The sequence below is a fragment of the Pelmatolapia mariae genome, linkage group LG15 (genome assembly GCF_036321145.2).
Source record: "Pelmatolapia mariae isolate MD_Pm_ZW linkage group LG15, Pm_UMD_F_2, whole genome shotgun sequence".
In the NCBI taxonomy this organism is placed as follows: domain Eukaryota; kingdom Metazoa; phylum Chordata; class Actinopteri; order Cichliformes; family Cichlidae; genus Pelmatolapia; species Pelmatolapia mariae.
Window position 1 is genome coordinate 40308316 of NC_086240.1, and position 21506 is coordinate 40329821.

Sequence of the window (21506 nt, forward strand, 5' to 3'; positions counted from 1 at the left end):
ACAGCAAGAACCCTGTTATCATGGTTCCGAATAAGTAGATGTCTTCAATGTCTTCGATAGACAGTCTCGCCAGGCACACGACACGCCACTTCTGCCACCCGTCCATCGTGTATCCAGCAGGGAACGTCCCTCCGGGACACTCGGGCTCTCCCGAACCCAGGCTTCTCGTCGAGAATAGAGTGTCAATTGCATTAAGGGACCAGTTGATCAAATCCATAGTTCTTCTTTAGTTTTAGAGAACAAGAGCGAGAAAGAGAGACTCTCTCAGGGTTAGAGTCAGACAAGACAAGGACATAGAAGCAGCAGCAGGGAAGATAAGGGAAGGAGAGGGTGAAAGATGCGTCCGCCTCCTCCAAGAGCCAGAAGATATATAATATATATATTAGCCCACACACCTGATTTTTTCTCTTTTCTTTCACAAATGAACTAGCTGATATTTGACAAGAGACACCCGGACTGGCTAATTGATGTCTGGATCCCCAAGGATCCCCAGAAGGCCCTGTTCCATCCAACTACCAGCCAATAACCTGCCTCAGTACCACATGGAAGCTCCTGTCAGGTATCATAGTGGCTAAGACGAACACAAACGGCTCAGTACATAAGCGGGGCGCAGAAAGGAGTTGGCAGGAATACCAGAGGGGTGAAGAATTGGACCCGTGAAGAGGCCGCTGGGAAAGCCGCAACCACCCAAGACCTGCAGAGGGTAAGGCTGAGGAGTCAGCTGAATGGAAAAAACAAGATCTAGGGAATCCGCACCTACGCCCTGCTGCTGATCAAGTACCCTGCTAGGATAGCAAGATGACCAAAGGAGGCTATAGAGGCCACAGACATCAAGACAGGGAAGCTCCTGACCAATCATGGAGGATTTCACCCCAAATCTGGCACCCTGAGACTGTGGCCATAGTGATAGATGTAGCTATACCAAGTGTTAGCAACATGAGAAAGAAGGAATACAAGAAGCTGTACAAGTCCCAAGGGCTCAGAGAAGAGGTCGAGAAGATGTAGAGAGTCAAGGTAACAGTGACACCCCCCCACACACACACACCCACCCCCCAGTTATGCGAGTGGCTCCAGCAGATCCTGGAACAACATCTGAGACCTCTGTCCCCGATACTGAAGAACCTCAAGCTCCCGGCTCTCTGGTAGAGGACCCGAGCTTGAAGGATAAAAGACCGCCCACAGGGTCACCATAACGTGATCGCTCTGTACTTATTTGTTGTTTTTTTATATTGGGTAACATGGGCAGCTGCTTTAATGTTTACAATTTTATGAATTGCTGGTGAACACTGGGAGCATTTAGCAGCTAACAAGAAACATATTTCCCTCAGGACCAGGCAGAGACTAAACTAGCTCTGATAAACTAGGACATGTTGATGTTTTAAAAGATTTGACTTGGCATGACTGTGATGGGGGGAAACTATTGATAAAATAAGCAGCTACAGCTCATCAGGAGCTGTGTAACAGTCTGGTAGTCATTTGGACTCGCAATATTTTTTAAGTCAGTTCAAAGCAGCTCCCTCACTTGTGTGGATTGCTGACATTTTAGAGAATATGGAGTATATGGTGTTGTAGACCAGCATGCTTTCACTCTTTGGTTTCTTTATTTCATGACTTGTTTGGTGTGAAGGGAAAATGATCCCTTGTGACAGCAGTGGTTTACTGGAGTTTTCATTTGATGTTGAGTCCTTAAAATCAAAGCAGGTTACCATAGAGAAAAAAATATGAATACAGCAGCACAATTCGAATCATATGGGAACAAAATGTTCTACCAATTATAAATATTTAGAAAATCTTTATTACTATTGATCTAACTAACATGATTTGCTGTGAAAAGTTTCGTACTGCATGCATTCATTAATTGCCTTACAATATTTTGGAGGTGACTCATATCTGCATTCATGTTAAATAAAAGGAGGAGTGTCAGCACTCTCAGGGATACACTGATGAAGCACGGCACTGAGATGATGTTTGGTCACATCTGACGCTCTGAAACAGGTGCGTGATTCCTCTGAAACATTAACATCTTAAGGATGTTTCTGTATAACTATAGCTGTTATTTTGTGCCATATTCTCTTGGATTACAGGATATATATAATATAATATGTTTTTAAGTGTATGAATAAGCTGTTTAGTCATACACAAACAGTAAGAGCTTGGTGTGCACTGCTGACAATAACATAAACTAGAATCATGTTTCTGAATCTCACAGCAGATATTTTCCTGTTGGCTTTATTAAACAGTGATCACTGTTTGTAAGTCAACCTGAAGGGTTTTTATTGAGAATGCTCTGAATTCACAGGGAATTCCCACCCTAGGTGGATGCCAAAGTATAAATAACACATCAGCAGCTAAAGCACCATTATCAGCTGCTGTCAGAGGTGCAATAATATTGGTTTTTGCATGCATTAGCCTTAGTCAGCAGGACTGTCTGCTCAGAGATAATGAATGAAGGATACCTGTAAAGGTAAGCGGGAAGCCTAAAACAGGTCAGGCCTCTGATGACAGCCAAATATGGCTGCACTGAATAGCAGGCTCAGCAGATCTAGCACCAAGAGAAGTCCTTTAAAATTATACCAAAGGCTTTGTTTGGTCAGCCCTTCCAAAATGACACATAGCGTTTTCACTAGGACGATATATTCTGTGTCCCAAAGCCATTTTTCATTTGTCTTATTTTTTGTTTTAAGAATCTATTTTACAAGTTTAGTAAGTTTCAGAAAAGCAGCATTAAGCCAATAAAATCATTTTTCATCTTTATAAATCTTGATATGAATAAATGGACCAGATTTTTGGTTGTAAGAGCGTTTCTGGTTTCTGCTTTTGCTCTGATAACACATCACATTTGACTGCATGCAGATAAGGGTCATTCTCAGGGTCATTTCTCAGCTGTAAAAGGGTAATGGGGTATTGTTGTTAACCTGCCAGGCGGGGAGGTGGCATGGACACTTTTAAGTTGGGATAAGAATGAGGCGACATAGGATTGATACTATAGGTGCATCTACTAGGAGCTGAGGGGTATGCAGTGGTGTGAAAAAGTGTTTGTCCCCTTTCCTAGTTTTTTGCATTTGTCGCACTTACATATTTCAGATCATCAAACAAATTTGAATATTACACAAAGATAACTCAAGTAAACACAAAATGCAGTTTTTGAATCAAGAAATCTCTTTAGTGGTACCTGTCTGACAAAGTGAAGCAGACTAAAAGATCTCAAAAAGCAACGCATCATACCACGATCTAAAGAAACCTCTGGGGACCAAAGTCACTGACATCTATCGGCCTGGAAAGGGTTACGAAGCCATTTTAAGGCTTTGAGACTCCAATTAATCATGGTGAGAGCCATTATCCACAAATGCCAAAAACACTGAACAGGGGTGAACCTTCCCAGCAGTGACCGGCCGACCACAATTACTCACAATTTATTACAGAAGGTAACTCATTCAGATGGTCACAAAAGAACAACATTAAAGAACCACGGGCTTTACATGTCTTAGTTACAGTCAGAGTTTATAATTTACCAATAAAAAAGAGACGGGCAAAAATGGCCTGCATGGCAGAGTTCAAGGAGAAAATCACTGCTGACCAAAAAGGACATAAAGCCTCATCTCACATTTGCCAAAAAACATCTGGATGATCCCCAAAACCTTTAGGACTGACAAGACAAAAGTTAAATTTTTTGGAAGGTGTGTGGCTCATTACATCTGGCATAAAATTAACACAACATTTCACAAAAGGAATATCATAACAATAGTCAAATATGGCGGTGGTAGTGTGATGGTCTGCAGCTGTTTTGCTGCCTCAGGACCTGGAAGACTCACTGTGCTAAATTGAACCATGATATAAGATAAGATAAGATAAGATAAGATAAGATAAGATAAGATAAGATAACCTTTATTAGTCCCACACGTGGGAAATTTGTTTTGTCACAACAGGAAGTGGACAGTGCAAAAGTTATGAAGCAAAAATTAGAATAAAATAAAATAAGAATAAATACAGTACACAACTGTACAGAATAGAATAAAATAGAATACTATATACACTAGAATAAAATAGAATAAAATATACAATAAGATAAAAATGCTATATACAACTGAGTAAAAATATTCTGCTGACTGTCCGGCTGACTGTCCGGCAACTTGGATTCTGCAGCAGGACAATGATCCAAAACACACCAAGTCTACCTCTGAATGGCTTAACAAAAAAATGTATGTGTGACTTGTATGTGGAGTGACCTAGTCAAAGTCCTGACCTGAATCTGACTGAGATGCTGGGGCATGGCCTTGGAAATGCAGTCCATGCTTGAAAACACTCCAGTGTTGCTCAGTTACAACAATGAGTTAAGCAAAGATGAGATAGACAAAATTCCTCCATGGTGCTGTAAAAGACTCATTGCCAGGGCAACATCACAAGATGTTTCAAAGCAGTGAACGTACCGCACAGGTGAAAGAAGACACTAATATTATTTTCAACTTAAAGGACCAGTTCTAGTCAAAACACTGTATACATAAGGTTAATATCTGTATCCAGTTACTTACAACTGAGATAGCAGATCATGATTGTTTCTGTGCCTTTACAGTCTATTAATATGTTTTTAATGAGAAAGTAAGCTACTGTGAATTCAAGTTAAGATAACCCTGGTTTGCACCTTTCAGTAGGTGACAGGCCACAGATAAGCACCAATTCCTCTAAAAGATACAGATCTGCAATGTTTGGAAAACCCAGAAGGTTGATATTGTTGCTGGATATCTGGATTGAGAAAAAAAAACCATTCAGCTCAGAGCACAACAAAAAACTATATTTGTAACCCCAAGGGCCACCTCTGCTTCAGAATCAAACCACGGATAGCAGCCTGCTGGAATCCTGGATGGGAAACACAGATGTAAGCTGAGAACTTACTAAAAGAGTCTTTTCACAATGGAAAAATGTCACATATGGATAATGTGAATAGCTGTTGGTAGCTAGAAGCCTATGTAAGAGCACAAACTGGGGATAAACTGAGCTGCCAAATCTCACAATCTGAAGGTCTCCAATGATAAACATGACAGATGTTTTATAACAAAAGGAGGACCAAAACTGCTAAATATAAAGAAAAAGACTGAAATAAGTCAAATAATAAAGAATCAAATGAACCAGAGCAATAATGTATGCTATCAGTTTTTTGTGAGTGTGTGATAAGTAAATTAATGTACAGTTCAGTAATAGAGTTTTATTTCAAAAATATTGTCCTGAAATACAATTTTTGGATTTGTCTTTAAATAAAACAAAAGAACAAACAAGCAAAAAACAAACAAAGAAAAGAAAAGAAAACAACCTAAACATTGAGATGCTGGAGTTAAACATATTACATAAACACTGTTTTTAACTACTTATTGTTTTGGAGACAGTGTATTTTAAAACACTAAAAACTTCGGGAAAACAGTATTTTCCTACCTGAGATTACATTTATCCGCATACTTAAAATCTTATTTAAAAGTCATTCTTTGCTGTACTTTTTCTTTAGTTTTTTATATTACATTTTATGACTATTTTTGTATTATTTATACTTTACGGTATAATTTTACAGTAAAAATAAAGTAGAATAAAATGAACAAAATAAAATAAAATAAGATTAAATAAAATTATAATCACATTGGATTCAGAAAAGCAAGCAAGGACGCTCGCTGTCAATCACGTGACGATAATACCAGTCTTCGCTGACGTTCTAAGATTAATGTTTCCGGTTTATTTTTCACAATAAAGGGCTTCTAATTATTTTATGAATTTTGTTCGGCCCCGAATGGTTTTATGTGGTGTAAAACAATTGAATATCAATGGTGATTTATTGAAATTATATTTTAGCTTTACGTCAAAACATTGTCAAAGAACTGTGTTCTATATACATAAAAATTCAAATAACATTTTTATTTATTTTGAAAGGTTTGCTTTCCATTTCCGGTCCAAACCGATGGAAATGTAGCTAGCTTAGCGTAGCTCTTCCCTGTCTGTTAGCACGTAGAAAGTTCAGCTGGACGACTGAACTCGGTCGTTGGCTTCAGAAGTTTAACAGAATGGCTCCACTGAAGTTTTGTGCGAATATTTCGTGGCTGTTCACTGAGCTTCCGGACTTCAGCCAGAGAATATTAGCAGCAGCCGCCGCTGGATTTCAGGCTGTGGAGGCAGCGTGGCTGTACGATTCGGATTTACAGGAGCTTCAGAGAGTCAGAAAGGCCACAGCGGTGGAGGTCGTCCTTATCAACACCCCGCCAGGTAGACACTAGAGGGGGTCGCACCGTTGGTTTACACACAGCTGTTCATGTTAACTACCAATGCTGAAGAATGGCGTGGAGAGCAACTTCCTCCCGGGTGGTTTTTCAAAGGCGTGCACAACAATAAAAAAAACCCCACGACCTTCTTAAAACGATATATATTAATTGTTTTTCTTTTAATGACAAATATTCTTAAATAAGCCAATTTGAAAATTAAAAATACAAATTAAATCCAATACAAAGCCAGTCAAGCATGATGAAACTGCCTGTGTCAGGTAGTGCTGCTGCTCCACTACTGTTTTTTAAAGCCAAAAATACTAAATTTGAGCTATTCTAATGTAACTCTAATACAATTTCAGTACAGGGTTATCGTTAATAGTGAGTACAGGACGATGTTTGCGTCACAGTTTCAGTCTGTTTGAGGATTGTTCCACCCCTAGTTATCCTTGCCTTATCACATCCATTCATCATCTTCTGCTTATCCAATTCAGGGTCACAGTTGGGCTGGAGCCTGTCCCACATGTCATTGAGCGGGAGGCAGGGTGGCTTTATAGCTGTGGCTCTCAGATGGTCTGGTGAAACGTGTTAATGTTTCCTCTCATCTGACTGAGAGGTGGTTAATAAAGGGAGAAACTGATCATTTAAAAAATAAATAAAATCTGATTGAAGTGTAGACTTTAAGTATAATTCAAGGGGTTAACAAAAGTGTTGCTTTTATTGTCTTCTTTCAATATGCTGGAGCAGCGGCTCTACTCCAGACTATGCCTCCAGTCATCTGAGCTCCTTACCCTTTCTCTAAGAATGAACCCAGCCACCATACTGTCATTTTAACTGCATGTGTTTGCGACCTTTTGGTCATTACCCAAATTTCATGAGAGTTGGGACATAGATGGATTGGTGTGTCTCAGTCACCTTGACAATTCAATACAATACCTGCAATACTGCTGATGTTGCACCAATCTGCTGGTCCAATAAGATTTCAAAATGCTTGAACTCCCTTGCTTGAGGCAGTCTTTCTTCTCCAACACAGTGGGAGAATTCCACTGTTTTTGTGGCCTCAGACTTGTAGGACTCAGACTTTGACTCCGAAGTGCTGACTCACCTGCATGTTGTAAAGAGCTAGTTGAGGTGACTTGAGCACTGGTTAAGATGTCTCCCAGGCACCTCCCTTTGGAGGTCTGGGAACGCATCAGGATCCCCCCGGAGGAAAAATGTGACTGGGGAGAAGGTATGGAATACCCTGCTGCCAGAGGTATCCAAATTTGAATAAGGGGAACATAATGGATGGATGCAATTGCATTAACTTGTTTTTTTTTTATGCATAGTCCCAGTTCAGTCAAAGGAGCAAATCTGAGATATGAACATGTGTGCATTTCAGTTCTGAGCTGCCCTTTGCTGTCTCTTGAAAAGCAATCATGTTTAGGACAGCATTAAATACATGCTGTAGCCTGATATACATCATCTAAGAATGATAACTACACATCACAGCTACAAAGACCCCAACACCTGTGAAAGGTCTGTTTGCTAGTAATATATGGTGTAAACACAGTACGTTGATTAGAACAAGGATATGTTGGGTAGGAATCTGCCAGCATAGACAAACAGTTTTTCCTTATTTTCATGGCTCTGACAGTTTGTGAATAGTTTTGGTTTTGAAGTCCTCATTTCTTCCTCAGGGTTTTATTAAAAGTAACTGTCGTTCAAGATTAATTATCACCCAGACCAACAAGATCAGCTCAGTTTCACTTACTTAAAGACACATCATAAATGCTAACAATGATGTCACCCACTACAGCAGGGATTCAACACACAGAAATTAAGCTTAAGAGTGATTGTGATGTGTGTGTGTGTGTGTGTGTTGCAGGAGATATAAAGGCAGGTGATCTCGGTCTTGGAGCAGTTCCTGGAAGAGAAGCAGAGTTCAGAGAGGGACTGGATCTAAGTTTGAAGTATGCCAGAGCTTTGGACTGTAAGAGGTAAATTTAAATCCATTTATCCCTTAACCTCCAACCTGAGAAACAAAGAAATTACATATATTATTAATAAGTGTGTAGTCATACTAAAGCTTGCATTTGTCTTATGCTATGTAATAGGGCTTGCAGCTGTTGATTATTTTAGTAATCGAATAATCTATCCATTATTCCATTGATTCTTCAAGTAATCTGAATAATTGCAAAAGCAAAACCAAGAAGTAATGCAGTCTTATATGAAAGAAATTTCATATCTGCATACTTGAGGGGTTCAAAAGGGGGGCCACAGAGGGCCTCCAGCACTAAAGACAAGTCCCATGCAGGGACGCGGACCCTAACCACAGGTCTCAGCCGGCGAAGCCCTTTTAAAGAAATGCATGGCAAGGGGACGTGTACTTGCTCTCACCCTGTCTGCTGCTTAATAAGCGTTAATTGTAGAAAAAAATGCTTTTATCCGGCAGCTCCTGCAGGAATGTCAAAATGGATAACTGGGATGGGAGAGTGTGCTGGTCCTGGCACCGTTCCTCAAAGGCTGCCCATTTGTAAGCATATGAGGCCCAGCACCCCTGACCTGTCATCATGGTGAACTGAGGACATGCGGTGCCGATGCGCTCTCTCTAGAACTGGAGATATCCCTCCCTGCCTGTTTATATAAGAGACCACTGTTGAATTGTTCATCCTGACTTGGATATTCTGGCTCCTCAGAATTGGACGAAAATGCTTGAGAGCTGAGAACACTGCTAGTAAGTGATCGATGTGCAGCCTGTGCTGTGGTCCAGATCCCTCTCACTGATGTGCCATCACACAGAGCTCCCCACCTCATCAGAGAAGCATTGGTGGATACCACCTTGTGAAATAACACTGCCAGTCGGAGAGCCCTGGTGCAGCAGCCAGGGCTCCCTCCAGGGACAGAGAGATAACATGCAAGCTGTGGTTTACCGTCAGCATCCTCCAGCAAAAGCTATGTCGCCACCTGCTCTGTTTAGCAAGTTACGAAAGCCCAGTCGTCCAGATAAGATGCGAACACCCATCTCTCTGAGGGGTGCTAACACTGCCAGTGTGTTCATGGGGAAATGCATCACCTGCCTGGCCTGGCTCACTCGCTTGCAGGCTAAGGATTTGTAATTGTTTGAGAATAAGCATTTTTCATTGATTGTAGCATAGGACCATGTACATTAATACAGTTTGTTGGAGACACCTTGGTGGGGCACAGCAATGAAACACAGCAGGAACACTTCATTTGGTCACCTGAAAATTCAATATACCCTAACTTGGAGTTGCAACCTGAGAAATTTCATGTGCAGGGGGTTTGTGCTTGGTAGACAGTGGTAGAAAAGTGCAGTGTCGTCTAGGGCCGACAACCTAAACACAACTTAAGCGGTGCCTCTTGGACAGCAACAGAGAGGGAAAAGCAGCATTTCCCTGCCACTGGACCCATTCTCCACTCGATCCCAGAGCTAGGAGGGCTGAGGCTTCTTCCTCCTGGGTGTTGGGCCCGAAGGTGGGGCTTCGCTCCAAGCTTACTGGTGTGGAACTTGATACGGAGGCTGTGCGCTTGCTGCAAGGTCACCCACAGCAGCAGTGGGCGCCGCTCTCTCGCAGGTTGGCAGAGGAGTGGCAGGCCTGTGAGAGTTAGGTGTGAGCTCTGCTTCTTCCTCAGATCAAATCTAGCCTGCATTGCTTCGAGTGATGGTCCGAATAACCCAGCAGCAGACACTGGTTCATCAAATACACAGCCTTGTCCCTGTCTGGCAAATCAAAGAGCGTCAGCCACAGGTACCTCTGTGCCACTACCATCGACACCATCCCTCTGCCAAGGGAGAGTGCTGCATAGGGTGCAGCACTCCATACCACTACTGCATAGCGGGGCGCCCGTAGGATGTAATCAGTGGCGATTATGACCTTGTTAAGGAGAAGTGCCAGTGAGCTGTCTGCAGGAACCAGCAACCCGAGCACCACCAGGGACATCGCCTGGTACGTCTGGAGCACTGTGACGAAGCGGCAGTGCCCGAGCCCGATAAACCTTGTCCAGCTGCGACGTGCTGAAGCTGCAGTGCGTGAACGGCAGAGTTGTGGGGCAACCGACACCATGGATGTGAGACGGGGGCAGATAAGCAGCCAGGGACAGCTCCATAGGAGGTGGGCCAGCTAAGCCAGCCTCCTCGGCACCATCCAGGTCCACAGTGACACAGGTAGACAGTATTTTGCTCCATGATGCGGTTAGCTCAGAGACCAAGTCGGGAACATGGGACACCAGTTTTTGGCTGTCATGGGCTCCGGTGGGAGGATAAGAATTACAACGTGTCCTGAGCTGGCAGAGGAGAGGGTCAGTCCACAGGGAAAAAAAGAGACATGTCATTGTGGCCGGCCGACGCAGCAGTAGCGGCACACTGCGATAGGCTCTCCTGCTCATCCCTCAACAAACCACACATGTCCATCACGTCATCGTCTCCCTGGGGAGCGCTGGCCACCTTCGTGGTTCCGGTTCATCTTTGGTTAACCCATCAACATATTCCATGTGGTCAGTTCAGCTAATTGCGGGGACATTGACCACATACTCCTCGTCTTTGGACTCAGATGAGGTTCACTGTTCTTCGCAGTGTGTAAACTCTGGCTCCATGTTAAACTGGGCCACCATCATCATCTCTGCTGCTGTGGTGTTATCAGTATTGGTGGGCTTAATAAACTTAATTAACTAATTTAACCTTTTATTTACTCGCTGCTCCTAAATTGTATGACCTGTATTGCAGTTCTGTTCTTAGTGGCTCACATTTCCAGAGCCGTGTGTTAAATGAAGCTTCGAAGCAAAGACTTTGTGTCGAGAATTTTTTACGATGGAATTATTCAAATTACTCGATGAATGGTTGCAGTCCTACTATGTAACTGTATATGTTACTGTGTCACTGCTGTTAGACTATAATGCTTCTGCTGGCAGCTTGTGACATTAAATTCACACTTCTAACAGATCGTCTGCATCAGTGACAGTAGTCATCGAAACCAAGGTTTGAATTTCAGTTTTAGTTTGCACTAATAATGCTGCTGTTCCCAGCTGTTCGTAGCTTTTTTCAACAATATTTTTAAATATTGTAATTATAAAAATGAGACTGTATCACCCTCCCCTCCTCTCTGTGGTCAGCTGTCTCTCTCTCTTAGTGAGCGAGTGCGGTGTACTGAGTGATGCTGGTTGTTCCAGCAGTGAGTCCAGGCTCAGGACCAAAGCAGACTGTTCTACATAAATTGCTGAATTCGTTCCCGTTGGACTTAAGATTTGTGTGCAAGCCTGCTTTTATTTAGCTGGATCCACTTACATGGTGTAAATTGTTGTATCTATGCATTTTCTTTATAACACCTTGTGAAGCACTTTGTGTGTTTTGTTCTTGAAAAGTGCGGTATAAATAAAATTAACTTACTTACAGTTGCAAGTCAACCCGGCTCAGACATTTCTCAGGCCATTATAGTAGAGCAGCTAGAAGAAAGGCACTTTAGTAAGAGGCATGGCTGCCCACGCAAGACTCCAAACACTGTGTCTGGTGAACACCAGGCAATGTTTATGGCCTAGTAATACCACTCTGTGTAAATGTAAGTGCTCCTTCCCTTCACACAGTAAAACATTGTGCTCTCAGCAGCTGAAACGTATTTACTTTAAAACACAAAGACTGCTTTCTCCACATGGTGTCCACTCATTCTGCCAAATATTATACAAAGTATAAGAAAACCAAAGGTCATTTTCATTGTGCTGGCAGTGACACAACCACAGCATTACTGGTACATGTTGTAGTTACTTTGGCAGTTTTAGCTTATACTTTTGCCACCAGGTGATTTACCGGTGGATGTGTTGAATTATTTGTGGCTGCTTTTGCTAGCATTTTATTCCACAGCCCTCATTTCCTCAAGAGTTGTTGTCATTTGTCATCGCTCCATTATAGATGACTTGTTATCGTCTGATTAAGTTACGATTATGTCGACTTGCTGCACCATCTCACCACACCAGTTGGTACTTAATGAAAGTAAAGCTCAGCAATAGTTGAACTTAATTTCATTTGATATCTCTTCAGCACCGTACACAGATGTTTTGGACACAGTCAAAGCAGTTGGTTTGTAACTTCCTGTTGATTTTCTGGTTCATCTTCAAAATTTGCATTGAAGATTTGAAGTTACTCGAAGCCTTTCAGTCACAGCTTTGCTGGTTTTTATGACTTTTTCATAAAATGCATTTTAAATGCTGAATCGGCTCGTGCAGATTAACTGTCTGATATCTTTTGGATGTGTTATAATGAAGGTAATCACACTTCTGGCATCTGAGGCTACAGATTTACCAACATATGCTGTCTTCAGAGGCTGCAGAGATTTAGCGAACAGAAGGAGAAGCTTGTCATTCAGTGTAAAGCAGCTGTGTGCAGCAGACACCAGAGTCCACTGTGGTCGGGACCAAAATACCACCAGGAAAAGTGAATTCAGTTCATGTAAATACGCCTGACGTCACAGCGATCAATAACTCCGCCTGTTAGCGTTGTCCCCTGATACAATGGGAGTAATTTACAGGACATAACATTTTTGATGACCGTTCTGGGGCCGGCTAAGCCTCTTAATGGTGCTGTCTAATGGTGCGAGATTTTAGAGAGGTCCGCCGAGGTTAGCTGATGCTCTGTATATGTAAAGCAGAAAAGGAAGGTTTTTATTTCTACTTCATGTTGCAATGCTTTCAGTTCAGTTTCCAAAGTTTTGTTTTTACTAGTTTTAGTGTTTTACGCGTTTGTAATGGTGGATTTTGTGTCAGTGCTTCATCTGCTAACTTGGAAAACATTTATTTGTAAAACCCAATGACAGCGTGTGTTAAATAAACTATCAGTTGAATTTGTGGATGAATGATTGTAGCTCCACAAGTGGGCGCTTCCTTTTTTCGTTATCCAGTTAATGCCTTTACACTACAGGAGCGTCACGTTTCCACTAAAGGTTAAGTGAAGACATTGTAAGTGTGTTGATCTGGATTTAAAGCGTACGTTATCCCCACTGGTTTGTTCATGTAGAGAATGCTGGTTGACCTATTACATGGCATTATGGTTCCAGATCCACACTGGACATCATTGCTTGTTAGACTGACCACAGCCAGTTAGAAACAATAGACATGTTGCCAAATCCGAGTCATAAAACAGCCACTTGTGTCCGAGCGCCCGGCTGTTCCCTGTAATGTGCTGGAAACGTGTCTCCAGGTTCTGTGGAGCTTTTCAACATCTGTCGGCTCATTTTTCCGTTTTCATAACTTTCTGTTTCACTCTCACTGATGTTTTGTTTCCGAGCAGCTGGCAACATAAATTTGAAAAGCTTGTTTGTCTCTTAATTCTTGTAATTGCCGCTGTGTTATCTCATAATTTGAGCTAGTTTGATTAGATGGTTGATAAACCAAACAAATGCACCTTTTGGAGATCTTTATGTGTCACTTTTGTTCTCAGATGTGTAATCCATCCCCATAAACCTGTCCTGCAGGTACAGAGTTGAACAAAACCATGTTGATTTGGCACAGTGTGTGAAAAATAAAAATCCATTTAGCTGCTGGAGCTTCAGGCTCCTGGTGTTGTTCATGCAGACTCATTGTCACATTTCAGCAGAACGCAGGTATTGTTAATGACACTTGCTTTAACCAGACAATATGTCTGCTGCGAAAAAGGTCGATTCAGACCAATTTAGGACAAGGTCAGTTCCCTTAATATGTCTGGCACAAAAGCAGTCTTTATAAATGTGTTTTAAAAGAATAGAAGAGTAATAGATGTTTCTGTGTGCCAGCGTGTCATCTTTTCTACATTTCCTTTTCAGGATTCACCTGATGGCTGGGAGAGTTCCCGTGGACTCTGACAGAGCGACGGTTGCCAAGGAAATGGAGGCAGTCTTTGTGCAGAACCTAAAATATGCCGCTGATATCCTTTCAAAGGTAAGTGACCTTCTCTGTCCAACATACCACTACTGTCACGTCAGTGCAGTTCATAAATCTTTTATGAATGCATTCCCCTTTGGGTATGAAAAAGGATTTAGCCCCTCCACTCGAGTAAAGGCAGGGTTTTGGAGTGCACATGATGAGCACAGTAAAAGTAAATATATGTTTAATTGAGTCGGTTAGGAGGTGGTTTGGTGTCGTGGCTGAGAAAGAGGATCTCCATGCTAACAACTGGATCTGTTCCAGTGCTTAAAGCTGTCGTACAGAGATGAGCTAATGTGAGTGTCACTCAGTGCTCTGTAGCCGTTTGCTTCTCCACAAACTTCTGCTTGAGAGCCACGCCAACTGCGACATCAGTCAGTGACTTTCCAACTCAGCTGGCGTCCCCGTCACCGCTTCCCAGCCCTCCACTCTCCTGTGTCAGACACGGCTGCTTTTCAGCGAAATACTCTGAAAACTGCATGTGCATCCACTTGGATGAGCCCTGACACCGACCTGCGACTCAGCTTCTGACACGTTGTGCTCCAATGATGAAGCATGAAAGGGTTTGAAGCACTTCTGTATCGTTTCTAGCTGCAGTGTGGGTTGCCAGATATGAACAGAGATGGAGCTGGGTGTAATGGCCTGTAGACAATGTTTTTAGGCTATACCACAATAGTTTATATCTTGATATTTCAAATATTTCATGCTCAATTTATCCCTTTAATACATACAGTTGCACTAGTGTGGAGCTTCTAGAAGTCATTGCAACATAGACCTACAATAAAACATAATTTAATCCATTTTAGGGCTGGCACTGGGATACATTGGCTTTTAACAACTGTTTGCTGAAAATAAGGCCATGATGTGAGGCTGTATATGTGCTCATATACTGTAATTTAATAGAGACCAAAAATGGCACACACTAAAACTCCAGTTTTATTCTTGCTGTTTCTCTGCTGAAATCCTGATTTTAATAGTTAAAATCAGTGTACACGTAAAAGCCAACAGCTGTGATTGTATTTGTTCTTTTGGGGGGGGGGGGGGGGGGGGGGGGGGTTTGCTATAGTTTTGTGTAAAATGACTCAAAATGATATGTTTTTGTTCGATTGTCATTCATGTCTTTTTCAGCTGCTGTGCAGTCAGTTGAATCAGCTGCTCCTTTTCCACTCTGCCACTTACTGAGCAGGGTAAAAGCAAAAATAGAAGTGCCTCTGACAGGAAAGCAAGGGCTTATGCTCGTGGGGCGATATTTTCAACTCTTCTGTGGACAGTATGCAGGGTTTTCCCCAAAAGTTTGGATTTCTTGGTAACTATTTTTGTCAACAGTCACTACTTTGGACACTTGTAGTACATTGTGCTAAGCCAGGTCTGGGATGTTAGCTGTGGGCAGCAAAATATGAGAAGCCCAGAGTTTGAAACTGCCAACTAGTAGCCTGAAGGTTGCTGGTTTGAGTCCCTGTTAAGAATGAAAAATATGATTAAAGTTACGCCAATCACAATATCGCTCTTAGGAAGGAATCACTGGACTGATTGAACCGATCAACACCAGGATTACAGACCCCAGGTATTTTCTGGACTCTCCTCATCAGGGTAAGACCGCCCACTCTAAACACCCTTGAACTGACATCAAGAAACACATTATATTTACATTTGCATATGAATGATCAAAAACGCTGACCTGACCAAAATATGAGTTCAGCTGGAGCTTCAAATAAGAGTCGACTGGTTGACTAGAATGATGATAATATCATACTCATGACTTTTGACCCTCTGGATATCATGTTAGATGCGAGTGTATTATATGTCCTTCATGCAGACATGCTAGAACACTATTTTGCTCCTGGTGCCTTCTGCTTTGCTGTGTCTCCCTACGTTTTTTCCTGTTACCTAAGTTACCAGTTTCACTACTTTTGTTCTCCAAAGAGTCAGAAAAGAAAAACTGTCAGAGACATCAAAATGAATAATGGCAGTGGTTGCATGTGCAACCTGCATGAGGTAGTTCCAGACTTTGGTAAAGTTTTAAAGAGTTTCATCAGTTTGTTTTTTCCAAATTAACTCGTGAGCGTAATGATGTCAAAACACAAAGCCTGTTTCCAACAGCAGCAATGAAATCTTCCATCATCTCTGAGCTGGACCAACCAAATGCAGTGGTCTGATTGGTCAGATCGGTTTATTCCGAGCCGAAAAATCGAGCTTGGTTAAAAAGTGAAATTGCATGGCTGCATTAAAAATCAGTCTAAAAAATGTGCAGTTTTTATGCATCTGGTGTGTAAAGGCCTTCAGACTGTGTCATTAAAATTAGTCAACAGCTAAACGGGGAAAATCCAAACCTAAATGTGAGCTGGTACGTTTCTATTCATTCATCAGTGATCCTGAACCATGAATGGCACGATGTTGTGATGATGATGTACAGTATATCATCTTATTTCCAGCACATGTAAATGCTTCCTGTCTGCAGAGAATAATGTTTCTGTTTTCTGTCTGCAGCATCTGCAATCCTGGAGAAGGTTGGAAAGCCAAATATGAAACTGCAGATGGTGGGTTCTTTCAAAATGTGTCTAAAGTGAAGAGAAAGAAAAATAACGTAACAGCCGTCTAAACTGTTTCAGGACATCTTTCACTGGCAAATAATGGATGGAAACCTCACACAAAACATTCAAAAGTATATTCCTATCATTGGTGAGTATGCAAATGTTCATCTAATATTAAAAACTCAAATCAGTTATACCAGTCAAGTACCTCAAATCTAATCCTTCTGGGTTAATATCTGTAGAGGCTGCCTGTCTTTTCTTCTCTTCTTGATTAATTCCTGCCCGTCACTCACACTTCATGTCTCTTCTATTCTGAAAGTGCTTGAACTCGTGGGGATGACGGCGTGGTGGCTTGAGTTAGAGCCAGTAAATGGCCATAATGCACAAAAACTGGATATGCAGAGGGAACTGACTTACCCTCCTGATGATATAAATCTGCTGTGGATGTGCTTTGCCTTTAAACAGCAGCTACAGAGGAAATGAGGTCCCATCAGGTCGTTTGCTTCATCAGCATCAGATACTGACTGTAGGCTGCCGTAAATGACATTTTAAAACTTGAACCTTGTTATCTAGCAGCATGCTTTTCTCTTTCTCAGAGGCAGACTAAAGGTATCTGTGTCTTATCACACAAGTGGCATTAAGGATGTTAATTAAAATCACCTTGTAGACCTCATAATATTGATGTGATATGGACACTGACCTCTGTCAGCTGCACTCAGAGAGGCTGTGTCTGCACTGGGCAGAAGGCAACTGGCTATTTTTGTGCTCCGTCTTTCTGTCTAGTTTAGTTCTCTTTGCAGCGCTTTGGATCGACTGAAGTGTAGAAGCAACAAATGCACGGGCTGATTTTCAGCATCACTCTGATACATTATTGCACAGATGAAAGAAGGCCGTCCTACGTGTTTCTTTAGTGTCTGTATTGAAGGACAAAAGTACTCCCAGTTCCTCCGTGTTACTGGAGGTAATCCTATCCACAGTAGGTATCTGTTTAGGCACTAACTTCTGCTCTTTATGTTGCTCAACACAAATTTGGGCAGTTTCACACATAAAACCTGGTTTTATGTTTCGTGTGAACACATCACAAGATGATAGGTTGTCACGTTCCTCAGGTCACGTCCAGATTGCTCAGGTTCCCAGCAGAAATGAGCCCGACAGCGCCGGAGAGCTCAGCTACAGCTACCTGTTCGACGCACTGGAAAACATCGGCTACCAGGGTTATATCGGGTGTGAATACAAGCCGCAAGGTGAGTGTTCGTGTGATTTAAGGAATCATTATGAAAAAGACTTAGAAAACAGCCGTAATTAACTCTCTCTTTGCACTGCAGGCTCCACAGACGAGGGTCTCGGCTGGATCAAAGAATACTGGACTCACAGAAAGTGCTGAGAGGAGGTGACGGAGCATAAAGCTGTCAGAGCCCGACGGCACTCTACCTGCAGCACCCACCTTTTCCATTTAACTTGGACTTTGCACAGACTCCTGTGTCCTCCTGAATCTGTTTCCACACTTTAGAAAGAAGTGAATACACGTTTTCCTCCTCATCATTGCTGGGTTTGTGCCAATCATGTGGATTTGTGCTTCTTTCTTCATCAGTGCACTCAGTTCATTCACAGCAGTGATTCAGGATAGCAATGTTGTTCTTTAAAATCAAGTTCAAATCATTTTTTTCCATAAGTTTCTTCGTAGCGTCAGGTGGAAGGAACGTAGGACGGAGCAGGCAGAGCTGCCCGAAGGCTCAAAATTATAAAATACTAGATGATTGTGACAGGCAAGCTGTATCGACATCAAAGGTGTTTAAGAAAAATGTAAATGTAAATGTAAATATATATATATATATATATATATATATATATATATATATATATATATATATATATATATATATATATATATATATATATATATATATATATATATATATATATATATATATATATATATATATATATATATATATTAATATATTAGAGTAGCAGACTGATGGAGCAAATAATTAAGAATTCATTTTTGTGAATGAAAAATTTTGACTCCTGGTACGGCATTTAAAATATAAATAACTGCAACATAATCACATTTAATAACGAACTAATGAATGTTATATTTGAAGTTTTGGCATCTGAGAAAATGACCTTCAGGGCTGAAAAATTAAAGTGCTGAAGTTGGTTTTCTTTCTGAGACGTGTAACCGAGATATTAGAAAAATAAACTTTCCTTCGATGTAAAATAGCATTTTCAGAAATTAATGAATAAACTTCCCAGTTTCCTCCAAACTGCATTAAGGTCCTCTCTTATTTACAGCTGATAAAGTGCTTTGCTACTAGAAGAAGTCCAAATAATGAAGTGTAAACGATTTCCTGAACATTTAGCTGACAAATTTGACCTGACCAAACTCAGAGTTGGGACAGATTTATATATTAAAACAAATTTCTGGTACTTTCATTATGTTTATGTTATATGTTTATTGCTTAATGTAACAGAACCAGACCGTTTAACTGCTTTGATGCGTTGCTCATACTGAGGCTGCTGGCTTGTAGCTAGCTTTAGCTCTAGCCACTTTGCTATTGTTAGCTCCTTTAAAATGTTCAGCTGTGTGAGAGTCACTTTAAGTGTCTGATTGGGTTTATTGTCCTGGCTACCTTCAGTTTATTTGGGCGAACTTTTAATTTTTGTTTACATTGAGGAGATCGTAAGAGCTTGAAAAAAAGAAGGCAACTGAACGTCTGCTGTGTTTGTCTTACTGTGAGGTTTAATGTATGAACAGACGGTCAGTCTCTGATGTTCGCTGATAACACTCCACTCTGTCATATAGAAACATACAATCATTCCTGTGGCCAAAAAGGGGCTTGAGGCTGGTGAGTCCAGAGTCCGCAGTGGTGGTCGTCTCTGAGATGCAGAATGTGGATCTGACTCCACGAGTTTCATATTTCGGGGCCTCGTGGTTTCTGCTGCACGAACACTTTCAGCTCGGAGTGCTAATTACAAACGACACCAAATCATTTTCCATTCTGTCTTCTGGTTTGCTTCAGCGCGCAGCTCATTAGTGTTCATCTTCCTGACCCTCGTGGCCTGTAGACTTTACACTGAGATGATTTCATCCACAGCAGCTTTTGTACACTTAAGAAATATTTCCACACACGGAGCCACTGGACTTGCATTTTAAACTACTGGTGCACATACTGATGAACACTCAGGTAAATTAATTGTTTAACAGTCCATCTCGTATTTCAGATATGTATCGATCAGGGGCGATTCTAGGATCAGAGCTTTGGGGGTGCTGAGCACCCAGAGAGCTGCCCATCCAGGCAAGGTAAACTTTACACGTCACGATGAGACGTCTTCCCCGTCTCTGTCAGTCCCTGCATCCTTAAATGTCTCCAGTTGTCCCGAGTTCCCTCTGACTGTCTCCTTGGTGCATTTAAACCCCTGTTCCTCCCTGTCCTCGTCGTCTGTTGTCTTCATCTCCATTATCAGTCATCATAATTTTACCATCTCTGTGCAAGTCTGCAAATTTCTTTATTAAATCATAAGATTCTTAAATTCATCAAGTCTCTCTGTGCCTGGGTCATCGTCAGAAAACATGACATGAGTGTTTTGTACATTTTAACACAATTGAATCCCCACATTTGTGAAAGAAAAGCAAAACACTTTTTTGAAAAGTCTGTAACAAAACCATCAAATCTGATAAAGGTTATTTAAATGCTGCTAAAGAAGAATGGATTGGAATAAAAAAAATACATATCCTAACCTTAATTACTGCGGGAGAATAATGAACGATGCTCACAGTGAGTAAAAAGTAAACTGAGTGCATGTTTTGGACAGAGATTCACTTTTAAAGTGTTTGTATAATACAATACAGATACATAAAAAATACACTCCAAAAATAGAAGAGTCCTTGAAATGTACAAAATATTATTAAAAAATTAGAAAAATTGAGACACCTTGGCCTATGGTACAATGTATACAATGTATGAAAAGATCTTTAGTGCAGATACTACTATGGCTCTGCAGATTTTTGCTTTTCTTTTAACCTATGTCGCCTCATCTTGAGGTTGGCAAATCTGTCGATCACATTTTGGTGGTCAACTCTCTGAAGCATCTCTTTCTCAACTGACATCACAGCCAGGTGCTGGAGTCTGCTTTGACCCATGGTCCTTCTCAGCCAGGTATGGAGCTGACTCTAAACACTAAAAGACCTAAAAGACCTTTCACAGCTACAGCTGCTAACTGGGTTTGTTAGGGCAACCTGAATAACAGTTTTCAGTGTGGGGAAGATCTGATTATCCAGAAGATTGTACAATGTTAACATATCTGGAATGGCACCAGCCTCACTCTTGAGCTTCAAAAAGTTTTTGGCAACCGTGACTTCCTCTGACTGAAGCTCAGTATGGTAATGCAGTGCCAGGGCTGACCACCCAGTTTGTTTTGCAGATTCTGTATAGCAGCTTTAATATAGGGAGAACACAACTTCCAGATTGTGAGTAAAATTAGTTGTTTGGTTTTTTTTCTTTGCCAGTTTAACAGTTTCTGTTTTGCCTGTTAGTATTCCCTGTCTGTTTTCTTACCTGGTTCTTCCTGATCTTGTACTTTCTCCTCATGTTCTCCTCTTTCCTCTCTCCCTCTTTGGACTGACAATCATACACAGATAAATTGTATTCAATTAGATTTAAAAAACAATACTATTAAGATCACTAATAAAAAAGTCCTCTTTCAGTGTACTTTCAACCAAAAGGCAAATAACCAAACCACATGAACATCTAATAAAGGATGTAAATATTGAAACACTGATCCAACATTATCCTTTATTGATGGATCATTTGATCTTACACTTTTACCTGAATGTGGCTCCTGTTTTTGAAAA

At 41.3% G+C, this 21506-nt stretch overlaps 1 protein-coding gene across 1 annotated transcript; it reads left to right on the forward strand.

Moving 5' to 3' along the window:
* The first annotated feature begins 5956 nt into the window (after positions 1-5956).
* Positions 5957-18480, forward strand: hyi (hydroxypyruvate isomerase). The gene is made up of 8 exons (XM_063495188.1): positions 5957-6240; positions 8104-8215; positions 14021-14135; positions 15632-15710; positions 16608-16657; positions 16730-16799; positions 17761-17895; positions 17977-18480. The coding sequence occupies exons 1-8, from the start codon at positions 6042-6044 to the stop codon at positions 18033-18035; spliced, it is 819 nt and encodes a 272-aa protein (XP_063351258.1). The 5' UTR covers positions 5957-6041; the 3' UTR covers positions 18036-18480.
* Positions 18481-21506: the final 3026 nt, after the last annotated feature.